General features: G+C 32.3%; 1 protein-coding gene across 2 annotated transcripts; it reads left to right on the forward strand.

Moving 5' to 3' along the window:
- Nucleotides 1–524: 524 nt before the first annotated feature.
- LOC114406269 (TMV resistance protein N-like) lies at nucleotides 525–10,058 on the forward strand. 2 transcript variants are annotated; one of them, XM_028368933.1, is made up of 7 exons: nucleotides 525–1,126; nucleotides 3,038–4,145; nucleotides 4,388–4,663; nucleotides 5,513–6,328; nucleotides 7,904–8,740; nucleotides 8,852–9,202; nucleotides 9,305–10,058. In XM_028368933.1, the coding sequence occupies exons 1-5, from the start codon at nucleotides 594–596 to the stop codon at nucleotides 8,498–8,500; spliced, it is 3,330 nt and encodes a 1,109-aa protein (XP_028224734.1). In that variant the 5' UTR covers nucleotides 525–593; the 3' UTR covers nucleotides 8,501–8,740; nucleotides 8,852–9,202; nucleotides 9,305–10,058. The 2 variants fall into 2 exon arrangements, with proteins under 2 accessions (XP_028224734.1, XP_028224733.1); XM_028368932.1 differs by having other exon boundaries at nucleotides 8,852–10,058.
- Nucleotides 10,059–14,362: the final 4,304 nt, after the last annotated feature.

Below are 14,362 nucleotides of genomic sequence, written 5' to 3' on the forward strand. Positions count from 1 at the left end.
AATCAATAAAAATATATTAATTTTAAGATATAAAAGAACTTAAGTAAATTTCACTCATTTTAATATTTTTATATAAAAAGTTGGAAATTAAATTATAATTAGCATACTTAAAAATATTCAAATTATATTCCAATTATATCAGACTTTATTAATTTTGATAAAAATATTTTAAAATGCTTGAGATGTTTTATTAATTTGGTAATGTTAAGAATTATACAAAATATTAAGTTAATTAATTAATAATTTTTAAACTAAGGGTTTAGTTACTTGTTTTTATAAAGATATTAATTTTTATTTCAAAAAGGTAAATTTCATAAATTAAAATAGTTACGATTTTTTAATACAAGAAAAGTAAAAATCTATTTTTTGTTTTATTTGTAAAATTGGAAATTATAATATTTGAAGGAAATAAAAATTAATAAATTTTATTCAAACGCGCGTTTCTTTGCTCAAGGACTTTTGGTCACAACAATAATTGAGAATTAATTATTAAAATATTGGCAATTCTAGGTTAAAATGGTTCTGCCCTTCTTTACCTTTTTCCCAATTAATTTTCCTTTCATCTCTCCAGTTCCTGTTTTCTCATCCCGTGAATGCCAACAGAGATTGCAATGAACAACAGAAGGTATGAAGTGTTTATGAGCTTCAGAGGAGAAGATACTCGTGCTACTTTCACTTCACATCTCTATGCCGCTCTTCAAAATGCCGGAATCATTGTTTTCAAGGATGACGAGTCACTTCCAAGGGGAGATCAGATCTCAGGCTCACTCCTGCTAGCAATCGAACAATCTCAAATTTCGATTGTTGTTTTCTCAACAAATTACGCAGATTCGCGGTGGTGTCTGCAAGAGTTGGAGAAAATAATGTCTTGTAACAGAACCATAGGGCAGGTGGTTCTGCCAGTGTTCTATGATGTCGATCCCTCTCAAGTACGCTATCAAACTGGCCCCTTTGGAGAATCATTTCAAAACCTTTCCAACAGGATTTTAAAAGATGATGACGAGAAAGCGGTCGGAGAGGGCGAATATGATAAGGAATATATGATGAGCAGGGTTTTGATCAGTCGTTGGAGGAAGGTACTTCGTGAGGCTGCTAGCATCGCAGGGGTTGTAGTTCTAAATTCCAGGTAAGTAGTTAAGACTTGCTGCTTTCTCAGAATTTTATTTTATGAAATATTCAACATTTTCACTATTTTTAGTTTGTATATACAAACTGAGCTAGATTACGGAACTTCTTGAGACTTTCAACATTGTGCTTCTTGGAAGGAAAAATTTAAAATTATAAGAAATTTTAAATTTTAAGAATTTTAAATATTTTAATTGAAATTCTTTTATTTTTAAAATTTTGTGTTTGGATAAAAAAATTAAAATTATGAGAATGAAAAAAATGAATGGAAAAAAGAAAATATTTAGTTATACATATTTTAATATTTTAAGAGATTAGATAAAAGAATCTCAATTTCTCACATATTAAAAAAAATTGAAATATCAAATTTTTAATTATTTAAAATTTTAAATTCTTCATGAATTTCAAACGCACTATAAAGCATTTCTTACAAAGGAATATATTTAAAAATGAAACAAAGAGGAAATATATATGGCATAGAGTAAGTAATTACGGTAATTAAGTGTTTGTAAAAAATTATAAACTTAAATTTGAAATTAACTAGTAATAATTATAATTAATTAATTAGTGGATTTAGCTACGAAGTATCTTGAAACTGAAATACCTGTTAATAAGTAATTTTTACCTATAATAGTACGTCATCAAAAGGTTCCGCAAAAAGTTAAATTTTGCTAATTAGGATTTTTATCTCTCCCAATTCTTCTTTCGTCAAAAAGAAAAAAAAAAAATCTTCTTCTTCCCCTCCCTGACAACATTGCATTTTGTGTTTATTCTTCTTCCCTTTCTACATCAACATCCTCCTATGTAAATCACCAGTGAGTCACTCGTGCAACGCACGGAAATGTATACAACATTTATAAAAGTGTTTAAGAAAAATTTCTAATTAGCATTTGTTCCAAATTTTTGTAATTAACACTTAAGTAATTATATTTATTTTTCATTACATTAAATATTTAAATCAATGATTCTAAAATAACTAAACATACTAATAATTTACTTTAATTAATAATTAATATAATTACTAAATGGATAAAATCCCGTCAATTTTGAAAATTATTTGGGCATTACAAATACAAATAAAAGAATAACAGTTTTTTCTTTTTTTTTTAACCATTGTTTTAAAATGAGATCAGCAATGAGGACTGTAAAAAAAAAATTGTGCAACATACATTTTAACATTTGCGGGTTACATGATCGTCACTTATACGATTAAGCAGGGTATTTTTATGTATATATATATGAGGAGACCAACGGTTGAGTGGGTTGACACAAATGGTGGCATTTTATGTCTCCTAACCACGTGATTCAGGGTTTGAATCTTGATTGATTATTGAGTATGAAATAAATTATGTTGGGAGGCCGTAGCATGCCCCTTAATTAGCAATTATCAATAATATGGTTTGATATTGTACTTAATATTTTTAGGAAATCAAATAAATGTTTCTTGAAGTAGCAAAAGAATAAGAGATCCTTTGTTCTTGTTTATAAAAAATATTTTTTAGAAACAAATAAAAACATGTTGGGTAAAAGTAATTTATGAAAACTATTTAAAAAACCCATTTTATCTTGTTTGGATCAGCTTCAAGTGAGAAACAATCAATTATTTTTTTCACAATGAAGGTAAAGCAACAAATAGTTGCTTCTACTTTTGTATGGTATCACTATGATTTTGTTTTGTAGAATTAATTCTTGATATTACTCTCACATGCTTCATTTAAAAGAATGTTTTGTGAATTGTTCAACAAAAATACTTTTTTGTTATATAATTTTTTTGAAAAATGGTAGCAAGTACCGTGCATTATATGAACCTAATGGAGTATCACACTTTTGTCCAACTATTATTTTTTTATGCAAATATCCCTATGATTTTAATTTGATGCTTATATGTTCACACCTTGTTTTTTCCCAATAGGAATGAAAGTGAGACTATAAAAAACGTTGTTGAAAATGTTACACGTTTGTTGGACAAGATAGAGTTGCCCCTTGTCGATAATCCCGTGGGAGTAGAATCTCGAGTGCAAGACATGATTGAGCTACTAGACCTAAACCACAAACAATCAAATTCAAATGATGTTTTGCTATTAGGAATATGGGGAATGGGAGGCATTGGTAAAACAACCATTGCAAAAGCCATTTACAATAAGATTGGTCGCAATTTTGAGGGAAGGAGCTTTCTTGAACAAATTGGGGAACTTTGGAGGCAAGACACAATTCGTTTCCAAGAACAACTTCTATTTGATATCTACAAAACGAAAAGAAAGATACATAATGTTGAATTAGGAAAACAAGCTTTGAAGGAAAGACTTTGCAGTAAAAGGGTATTTCTTGTACTTGATGATGTGAATGATGTGGAGCAATTGAGTGCTTTATGTGGAAGTCGCAGATGGTTTGGTTCAGGGAGTAGAATAATCATCACAACTAGAGATAAGCATATTCTTAGAGGGGATAGAGTTGACAAAATTTACACAATGAAAGAAATGGATGAAAGTGAGTCTATTGAGCTTTTTAGTTGGCATGCATTCAAGCAAGCAAGTCCAAGAGAAGGTTTTACTGAACTTTCAAATGATGTTATTGAATATTCTGGGGGTTTGCCATTAGCTCTTACAGTCCTTGGTTGCCATTTGTTTGATATGAAGATAATAGAATGGAAGGCTGTATTAGACAAACTTAAGAGAATTCCTCATGATCAAGTACAAAAGAAGTTAAAAATAAGCTATGATGGTTTAAGTGATGATACAGAGAGAGACATATTCCTTGATATAGCTTGTTTCTTTATTGGAATGGATCGGAATGATGCTATGTGTATCTTAAATGGTTGTGGACTTTTCGCAGAAAATGGAATACGCGTTCTTGTAGAGCGAAGTCTTGTAACTGTTGATGATAAGAACAAGCTTGGAATGCATGATTTGCTACGAGACATGGGAAGAGAAATCATTCGTGCAAAATCACCAAAGGATCTTGAGGAGCGTAGCAGGTTATGGTTTAATGAGGATGTGCTTGATGTATTAGCAAAAAAAACTGTAAGACTTTCATTCATTGTTTTCAGATTTAAAATTTCTAAAGTCAAAGGAAATAAAATACACATTTACAAGTCAGTTATTAACATTCGTTTGTATGACAAAAACTTTAAAAATTAGTTTGTTTGTGAATTGTTTTATGCTTCCTAGCTTCTATTAACAAATGATAGGTTCCTTCATTAGATTTTTAGTTACCTTATATCTTTAAACTGGCATACTTTACCATTTTGTTTTTCCTGTCATAGGGAACGAAAACCATTGAGGGTCTGGCTTTGAAGTTACCATTAACCAATTCAAATTGTTTTAGCACTGAAGCATTTAAGGAGATGAAGAAACTCCGATTGCTTCAACTTTCCGGCGTACAACTTGATGGAGATTTTGAATATCTTTCCAAAGATCTTAGATGGCTTTGTTGGAATGGATTTCCTTTAAAATGCATACCCAAAAACTTTCATCAAGGAAGTCTAGTTTCCATTGAGTTAGAAAATAGTAATGTTAAACTTGTGTGGAAAGAGGCCCAGGTATTAATTTAGTTTTGGCATTTCATGAATTGTCTTCCCTTTTCTAATTTATGGATGCATTTTAAAATTTAAATTAAGTGTCTCAAATATTAACACTATAATATTACATGGTACTTTTAGACACAAATTTCATCTATGTTTTTCTTTTTAGTCTCTCTTATATTGCAATTACTTTTAGTAAAACATTACAAAATATAGTCAAGCTATCAGTATATTATTTGTGTTATGATGGAACATTAGCTCTTCTAACTTCTTTTTTTGGAGAGGAAGTTCTTCTAACTTTTAAACTTATGATATTACCAACTTTTTCCAAAAATTTAGTATATGGGAAAAATGTTTCTGTTTCACTTTAAATGTAAGATTATCTAATCAAATTACTTCCCCTAACTGTAAATCAAAATTCAATATCATGGAGATTATCTAGTCAAATGAGTTTTATTTGTTTATTATGAACTTATTTGAAAGCTCTTTTTCAACCCAAAAGATGAAGCACATGTCCATTTTGTTTACTATAAATTTACATAAAACCTCTTGTGAAAATGTAATAAAAATAAAGGAGAGGTAAGAATAAGAAGCTATAATTCAAATTTTAAAACATATCTATCATCCCAAATTTAAACTCTCTTTGAATGCTCATAAATAACTTTTAATAGTTTGTGATAAATATAAACACAAATGTAGCCTTAGGTGGATGACGTTGAAAGGTTTGTGTTGCTAGTAAAAAATGATAGTACATGAATATAAATATTTAACTTTTTACTTGAAAGGTTTGTGACACACTGTAATTGCTTTCATGTATTTCTTAAAAAATATATCTAATTTTTATAGATGGTATTTATTTTCTTGCAGTTGATGGAGAAATTGAAAATTCTCAATCTTAGTCATTCTCATAATTTAACACAGACCCCAGACTTTTCAAATTTGCCTAATCTGGAAAAGCTAGTGCTGATAGATTGTCCAAGGTTGTTTGAGGTCTCCCATACCGTTGGACATCTCAATAAAATTCTTATGATAAATTTGAAAGATTGTATTAGCCTTCATAGCCTTCCAAGAAGCATCTACAAGTTGAAATCTCTTAAAACACTCATTCTCTCTGGATGTTTGAAGATTGACAAGTTGGAAGAGGACTTGGAACAAATGGAGTCTTTGATGACCCTTATTGCAGATAACACTGCAATAACAAAAGTTCCCTTTTCAATAGTCACATCAAAAAGCATTGGATACATTTCTATGTGCGGCTATGAAGGATTCTCATGTGATGTGTTTCCTTCTATTATTTTGTCTTGGATGTCACCAATGAGTAGTCTCTCGTCCCACATTCAAACATTCGCAGGCATGCCATCTCCTATTTCTTTACATGTGGCTAATAATAGTTCCCATAATCTATTATCTATTTTTGAGGACCTTCCAAAGCTTCGAAGTCTTTGGGTAGATTGTGGAACTAAACGTCAACTATCTCAAGAAACAACAATCATTTTAGATGCTTTATATGCCATAAATTCTAAAGCATTGGAATCAATTGCAACAACATCACAATTACCAAATGTGAATGCTTCAACTTTAATTGAATGCGGCAATCAAGTGCACATTTCAGGATCAAAAGATTCCTTGACATCTCTTTTAATTCAAATGGGAATGAGTTGCCAAATCGCTCATATTTTACAGGTTTCACTCTCTTTCTCTCTGTCAAATGTCCAATTTGATGGTTTCTCTCTTTCTCTCTCTCTCACACACATGGAAGATGAATATTTTTATGGTTATGATATTGGACACCCCACAATTTTATGCACAATTAATATTCATCATTTCTCTGCATCTGTTCTTATTGCATCATATTACCTATCATACCTATATTTTTCTCCTTTTTCTTCCTTTCATAGGTGTCATGAGTGTCAAATAATCATTTTTGTTATTTTTAATATATCAACTATATGTGAAATGTATATAGTATAAAATATTGAAAAATATAAAAATGAGATTTTAATCACCTTACTTTAAAATGATCATACACACTAACATAGATGCTTTTCACACTATAATCATGCATTTTGCTGCTAGTTATTGGCTCAGCTTAAATTATATGTTTAAGAATTATTTTTTACTTGGGTGGATACATGATGATGATCAACAAAAAGAACCCATAGAAAGAAACTCTTGGTTAGTAATACCGATTACAGAATAAAAAACTATGATTTAGCAATTAAAAATATATTCTATAATCATTACTTTAATTTCCAAATAATTTTATAGAAACCTTTTCTCATCAAATTAATAACATAGACTTCTTTCTTGTTCATGTTACTAGGACTACATATATAACTAGAAGTATAGCATAGGATTTACTATTTTTTTTTCTTAAAAATGTACAAATGATGATAATTTGCACCAATTGAACATTCTTGAAATAGGTAAATTACTATATTAACTCCTTAGGAGATTAGTATTAGTCTATTCATCCTTCTGGAAAGAACAAGAAATCCTTAAATCCGAGAATTTTACATGAGTTAAATGTAGTCCTAGTAACATGATTTGTATATAATTTGTTTTATCATTAACTATAACAATCTTCAAATTGCATATCTTAATGAGTGGTATAATTTGTTATTAGGATTTGCTAACTTACACCTATTTGTGTTTTTATAAGAACTAAGTTTGTAAGTTACACCTTAGGTGTACTTTAAAAAATTTGTATTTATAGTTTGCTAACTTGCTTCTTTTAAAAAAATAACTGGGTGTAAGTTAGCTAACTCTATATGCACTTGCTAACATACACTCGTTTTTTAAAAGGAGTAAGTTAGCAAGTTACACCTTGGGTGTCTCTTAAGAAATTTGCTGTTATAACTTGCTAACTTACTCATAAGTGGGTGTAAGTTAACAAATTTCTCAGTTACTATCACAATATAAATTTCAAATTAAATTGAGAGTGTTTTCTTTAAATTAAATTGATTGTTCTCTCAATTTTTCATTTTTTAGATTGGTATGGTATTTTTGAGTTGGGCTTATAGTCTTTGTTTAAATAACCCTAGCAACCAAATATTTCTATGGATAACTTTAAATTAGCAATTTCTCTACAAGCAATCATCATTTAGAATAATTTACCAATACTCAAAAGACAAGTTTTTATATTGATGGGAAAATGAGTTATTATTTTGTTATATCTTTAATTGTTGAGCTAATTGTAAGGTGATATTAATTTATTGTTCAATAAACTTTTGAGCATATAGATTTTCATTTTTACAGAATATGAATACTAGTGAGAATGGTGGTTGTTTGCTCCCGGGTGATAGTCATCCAGATTGGTGGACTTTCCACAGTGAAGATTCTTCTGTGATTTTTGAAATCCCTCAAGTGAACAAACGGAACTTGAAGACAATGATGTGCCATGTCCATTATTCTTCCCCAGTCAATATAGCAACAGATGGCTTGAAAAATTTGTTGGTGATTAATCACACAAAGACCACCATTCAGCTTTACAAGAGTGATGCATTAGCTTCCTTAGAAGACGAGGAGTGGCAAAGGGTATTATCAAATATAGAGCCTGGTAACAAAGTGGAAATAATTGTTGTTTTTGGGAGCAGGTTAACTATTGTTAACAAGACCACGATTTATCTCATATATGAGCCAATGAATGAAAAAATGGAGCACTGCCATGCGCCAAATAAGAATGTAATTGTTTTTAATGGTGATGAAAATGTATGTAATGACAGGTCAATCTCTCAAGTGAAATTCAAGGATGACGTAGGGTGTGTTTCTGTAAAAAGAGTAATTAAGTGCTTATTGAATAAGTGCTTATCATGTAAAAGCTTTACTGCAAAATCAGAAAAGAAGAAAAGTTGAGTGAGGTTAAAAGGCGGTGAAAGAATGTTAGGTCAAACTTGATTCTTATAGTGGCTGTAAACCTTGTATTGGTGCTATTGTTTGTGTTGGATTGACCAATGATAGTTTTGGGCAGTGGATTAGTGGTTTTACATGTAGATTGGTGCGTATCCTCCGGTTGCTAAAGAATGTCGTGCTTGGGTAGGTCTATTTGACTTGGGATCTTAGTTTCTGAGGAGTTCAACTTGAGCTTGATTCCTGGTATGCTGACACATAGTGGAAAAATGTTTCCATGCCTTTAACTACTTGTTGTTACAAATCCTTTCTACTACACATTTGAAATTTTACTTTTTGCTACATATTGTGATGCAGGAAACTATACAATTATGGCGATGTGGGTGTCCGTGATGTGCATAGGGAGTGAATTCCATTACACTGTGCTGTTTGCTCGAGTGTCGACACCAATGTTCAAAATAGAAGTGAACTGGAAGAAAGGGAATCAACAATTCACAAAGCTTTTGATGCTCAAGACCAGAGTGGAGGTGGTGGTTTCGTAAAGTGAGGAACGGATGTCAAACTTCCACTAGAGAAGCTTGAGCACTTTTGATGTTTTGGCTTCATTGTATGGAGTAAGTTCTGGCAAATCATTTTGAGTCTACACAAGAGCCCGGGAGGTTTCAAGGATTCATCAGGACTAATGGGATTTCTTTGGCGTATCTAAATGTCAGTCAAGTACATTCTTGCGATGTGAATTTTTTATGTGTTTCTAGTTCAAATGAATATTCTGGGGAAGACACTGAAGTATCTAAACCTGAGCATTTTCAGTATGCGCCTTTGGTAGAATGGACAAGGACATGCTGGCCCAAACTTCCAGGAATCTGAAAGAATTGAGGGGTGTTTCCTTTGTGGTTGTAACAAGGAAAAGTAAAAACCATCGATCAGGAATGTCAGAAAAAAGTAATTGATGAATTTTACATGTTCCCCTTGGTGCCGTATTTCAAGTTCTGGTGCCGAGGTTTTCTGGAAACATATCTCCAAGAGAATGTTGCTTTGTCCATGCAACCCTTGTGAAGCACTTTGCTGTAAACTGAAGCTGAAGATAGATGATACAGAGCCCATTAAGTATTTCATGTGTAACAAAGTGTCAAAGGAGTGGTGATTGGGTCTTGACTACTCTTGCTGAGGCTAGTTGCTCCTGTGGGAAATTCATGGACAAAGAAATGAAGTTGTATGGAAATTCTATTGGACTCATGGGGATGATGTTTTTGTTAAGGGGAAAACCATGCACTTGATCTTTAATGATTTAAGGGGGCTGCAAAGCTCTCCTGGTAAATCTATTCAAAAACTTGTCCAATTTGACCACAAAAACTTCCACCACAAGCTGACAGAAAATTCCCTGAATGTTGTCTTAAAGGTGGTAATATTGCTTTTAATTTCTTAGAATGGGTTTCTGTAATGGTACGTTTGTATCACACAAATTATCCTTTATTTATAGTGTGATTGATTTACAATATATGGAAACATAATATTCCCTATTAATGATTGTAATCCCTAATAATCAATTGCTGATATTTTTTAATTACAGTCCATATTCCCTAATAATGGCAGTTTTTGTAGCAACACCATTTTGTTGTAGTGTATGGGCACATGATGTCTAGTGAAGAATCCCCTGCTAGTTTAAAAAGAACTGAAATTGAGATGACAAATAGTTTTTTGCATTATTAGTTTGTAAAATTTTGATTGAGAAGTCAAACTGATTTTGAATTTCAGCAGAAAAACTTCAAAAAATAGGAAAAAATCAGACTGATGCTTCATTAGAAAGAATCAAGTACAATGAGAAAAGTTGTCAATAAAAGTGACAAAATAAAAACATCCTAATGTGAAACAGATTCTACTAAGACCCTGAACATCATTGCGAACTAAGGCAAAAGGTGACACACCACACTTATGGATGCCAGGATTGCAACTGGTATGAGTATGTTTACATAGCTGACATGATTCGCACCAAAAGGACTTAATATTAGAAAGGCTGAGAATTAATAGATGCAATTTTTCCAAACTCGAGGTGCCCAAGGTGTTGATGTGTGAGAGCTGGAGATATCAATGAGACATAAGCAACTGGAGGCGTGAGTTGATATAATCCTCCAAACTCATGTCTTGCTCCAATCGTCCGTCCAGTGTGTTGATCTTGTACAAGACCAAATTTATTAACAAATAAGACCAAAAGATCAAGAGTGCGGATTAGTTCGCTAGTAGAAATTAAATTAAAAGGACAACTAGGAACAAACAAGACAAATTTAAATGTAAGTTGTGGAAGAGGATGTGTGTACTTACCACAATTCGCAGTTGACACACGTTAGGGTGGACGTGGTTAAAGTGAGCTCCCGGACTTCACACATCGATTTTGAGAGTGATCTTTGTTAAGAGGACAAGAGGGGGGGAAATATGCAAAACAAAGGACTCTCATGTTCAAGTAAGTATATGAGTTAGGAGAATAAGAGAGAGAAAATATAAGAGTGTATGCACATGCGTGTTTGCTTGTGTGCTAGTGTGTGTGGGATGTGGTGAGAGTTCGACGGAACTTGGTATTTATAGGAGAGCAATGGAGTTGTGAGTCTTTGTTTGTAAGTGTGACACACCACACTTATGGACACCAGGATTGCAACTGGTATGAGTATGTTTACTTAGCTGACATGACTCGCACCAAAAGGACTTAACCAAAAGATCAAGAGTGCGGATAAGTTCGCTAATAGAAATTAAATTAAAAGGACAACTAGGAGCAAACAAGACAAATTTAAATGTAAGTTGTGGAAGAGGATGTGTGTACTTACCACAATTCGGAGTTGACACACGTCAGGGTGGACGTGGTTAAAGTGAGCTCTCGGACTTCACACATCGATATTTATAGGAGAGCAGTGGAGTTGTGAGTCTTTGATTGTAAGAGTTGTTTTGCAGATAATTCTCGACTTATAGATAAGAGCCAATAGCTTATAGATCATGGAAATGAGAGTAAAATCCTACAAAAAGATTGAAATATTTTGTAGTACTTATAGTTGTATTGCAGAATATTACACATTTTTTGAAAGATTGAAATCTGAAAATATTTTTTAATAGAAAAATCTGAAAATGTTAAGGACTAAAAACTTAATTAACTCATAAATTTAAATTTTGGAGACCTAAAACAAAAATGAACCAAATTTGATGAATCAAAAACATATTTAAACCTTATGTTAATTAATAGCTTATCACATGTTTTAATTTAATAAAATACTTGTAGCATAGTCATTCTAGCTTCCATTGCTCAATTTAATCAATATAGACAATATCATAAAAATTGTAGCATAGTCATTCTAGCTTTGAAAGCTTAGTTCTCTCTCTCTTGAAGGAAAGCTATAATCTCTTTTAAAAATGAGCAAGTTTGTTTAAACTTAAAAAAAGAAATTGTGGAATTTGCTTCTTAAAAAAAGAAAAAAATATGTTTTTTAAGCAGAAATCGTTTAAATAACACATACTAAAATAATAGAAAGCTGCTTTTTTTTTTTTTTAAATGAGCATTAATTTTAAAAAATAAGTTTAAACAAACTAACACAATATATATAGTTATAAGCTTGTATATTTTTTTAGGGGAAATAAGATTATGCAGTTTCATTCCAAATCAAAGATCGAATACAAGAGGAAATATGATGGAAAACATGATTGCAAGCATTAAATTTTGCTCCTCTTGCAAGAGAATAAGCAACATAATTGGCTTGACATCTTACAAAACTCACCCTAGAGTTTGAGAAACTCAACAAAACATGTCTACATTTTGCTAAAATAACTTGGAGATCAGATTAGAAGGAGAAGCAAGATTGTCAACAATTGTCTTCCAGTCGCTTTCAAAATCACATTTTGGTAGCCTAGATGTGAAGTCCATTGAAGAGCATGGTAAAGAGCCCACGCTTCTGCCTGAGCCAGAGTTGGAATGCCATTGAAAGAGGACATCTTCACTTGGATGAAATGACCATGCTCACCTCGAATACAAATATCAATCCCAAAAGGGAGTGAGTTGGTGAAAATTTTTGCGTCTAGGTTACATTTCCCAAAACCAGTGGGAGGAGGTGTCCAAATATGTTGTTGGTTGGTCGAGAGAAGAGCAGGAAGATGTTGATAAACATTTACAGTGGAATTGCATTGGACCATTTTGAGAAGTGCTGATACGCTAGAGAAACATCAAGAGAAGGAAAGGGTTCAGTGTTGTTCCAAATCCTGTCATTCCTTTGCTTCCAAATAGACCAAAGGATGGTTGAGAATTTTGATTTATTGCATGTAGTTGATCCAACAACCCAAATATCAACTCGTGAAAGCCTTTAGCTTCATCTACCTTCTTTTCAATGAGAGACCACAAACCCGAGGCTTGCCATATATGCTTGGCTTTGAGACAACCAAAAAGAGGTGTCATTCGTTTTCTAGATGGCAAGAACAAAAAGCACAATGAGTGGGGCAAGTGATACCTTTTTTGGATAATCTATCTCTTGTTGGGAGGCAACCACAAAGAAGTCTCCAAACAAAATGCTTGATTTTTGGTGGTGCGCTTGTCTTCCAAACAGACATCTAATTTTCAACTACTTTGAGGTGATCAATGTCCTTAATTGAGTCCATTATTTTGTGATAGGCATTTCTCACATTTTAAAGGCCATTTGGGCTAAGCTTCCAAATTAATTTTTCATCATCCTGCGCATTTAAAAGAGGAATATGTTGAATTTTGAGAGCATTTTCAGCATTGAAAAACACATCAAGCATCTCCTTCTTCCAATTTCCAGAAACATGATCAATGAGATGATAAACTAAGAGATTTTCAAAACCTGAGATGAGAGGTGATGTGATGAATGAGTTGCAATTCACATTTAACCATGGTTGGTTCCAAACATTTATAGAATTTCCATTACCAATTCTTCAATGCATACCTTGACTTACCACAACCCGTGCAGTGTGGATACCACGCCAAATAAAGCTTTGATTATGCCCAAATTGAGCTTTCAAAAACTTTCTTGATGGAAAAATATTTAGATTTAAAGACTTTGTACACAATAGTATCATGGTGAGCAACAAGCCAATAACCGAACCCCACCCGTTAAAACTGAAAGAAAGAAAGAGTTGTTGGGTGGGTTTAGGCGGGTTATCGAATTCAATCATTGTAAAAACCAAGTAAAGATAGGTTTGTATGGGCAAGTCTAGGCTTAAAAATTATTTTCATTGAAACCCTAACCCGTCCGACTACTTGAAAGACTTAAAAAAATTATGCTTGCTACGTCGACTGAGAGTTTGAAATCTAAACACCAGGTAGTCTCAAGTCACGTCATTTGCGTAATTTTGTGGCCATGAAATTTGAAGATGTTCAATTGCAAGTTCTCTTCTTTTTAAGCATAGCACTAGGTGGGCACTCACTAGTGATAGAAATTAGGCAAAGTTGAAGAACTCAAATCACGTGCTATGTCTCTAAGCTTTGAAAATAAACCCAAAATGAATTGAGTGTCCAAAACTCACTCCTTTGAGAAACGGAATCGATATCGTACTTGTCTTCCTACTCGCATGCACGGTAACCAAAACTCACTCCTTGCATTGTGCACTTTGGGCTTAGGCTTAGGGCTCCCGTACTCCTTCAAGTCCAATCACTCCAAGCCCCATTGCTGAACTGCTTTTTTCTTTCTTCCTTTCCACAAGCTCATCAAATTTTTATCTTATAACATTATGGTATTGAAAAATAATTATTAATTATAGAAAAGTAAATCATAATAAATTTCAATATACTAAATATTTTTGAAGATACATTCAATCAAAATTTAGTTAATCATATTCCTTAATTTTAGTATATAGAAAGAACATATAATTTAAACAAACCTG

This window comes from Glycine soja, chromosome 3 (genome assembly GCF_004193775.1).
Source record: "Glycine soja cultivar W05 chromosome 3, ASM419377v2, whole genome shotgun sequence".
Classification (NCBI taxonomy): Eukaryota; Viridiplantae; Streptophyta; class Magnoliopsida; order Fabales; family Fabaceae; genus Glycine; species Glycine soja.

Excerpts from the sequence above, each read along its gene's own strand:
- LOC114406269 (XM_028368932.1), top strand. The coding sequence starts at position 594 with ATGCCAACAGAGATTGCAATGAACAACAGAAGGTATGAAGTGTTTATG. Across the intron at positions 1,127-3,037 it reads GTTGTAGTTCTAAATTCCAG|GAATGAAAGTGAGACTATAA; the intron begins GTAAGTAGTTAA and ends TTTTCCCAATAG. Across the intron at positions 4,664-5,512 it reads TTGTGTGGAAAGAGGCCCAG|TTGATGGAGAAATTGAAAAT; the intron begins GTATTAATTTAG and ends ATTTTCTTGCAG.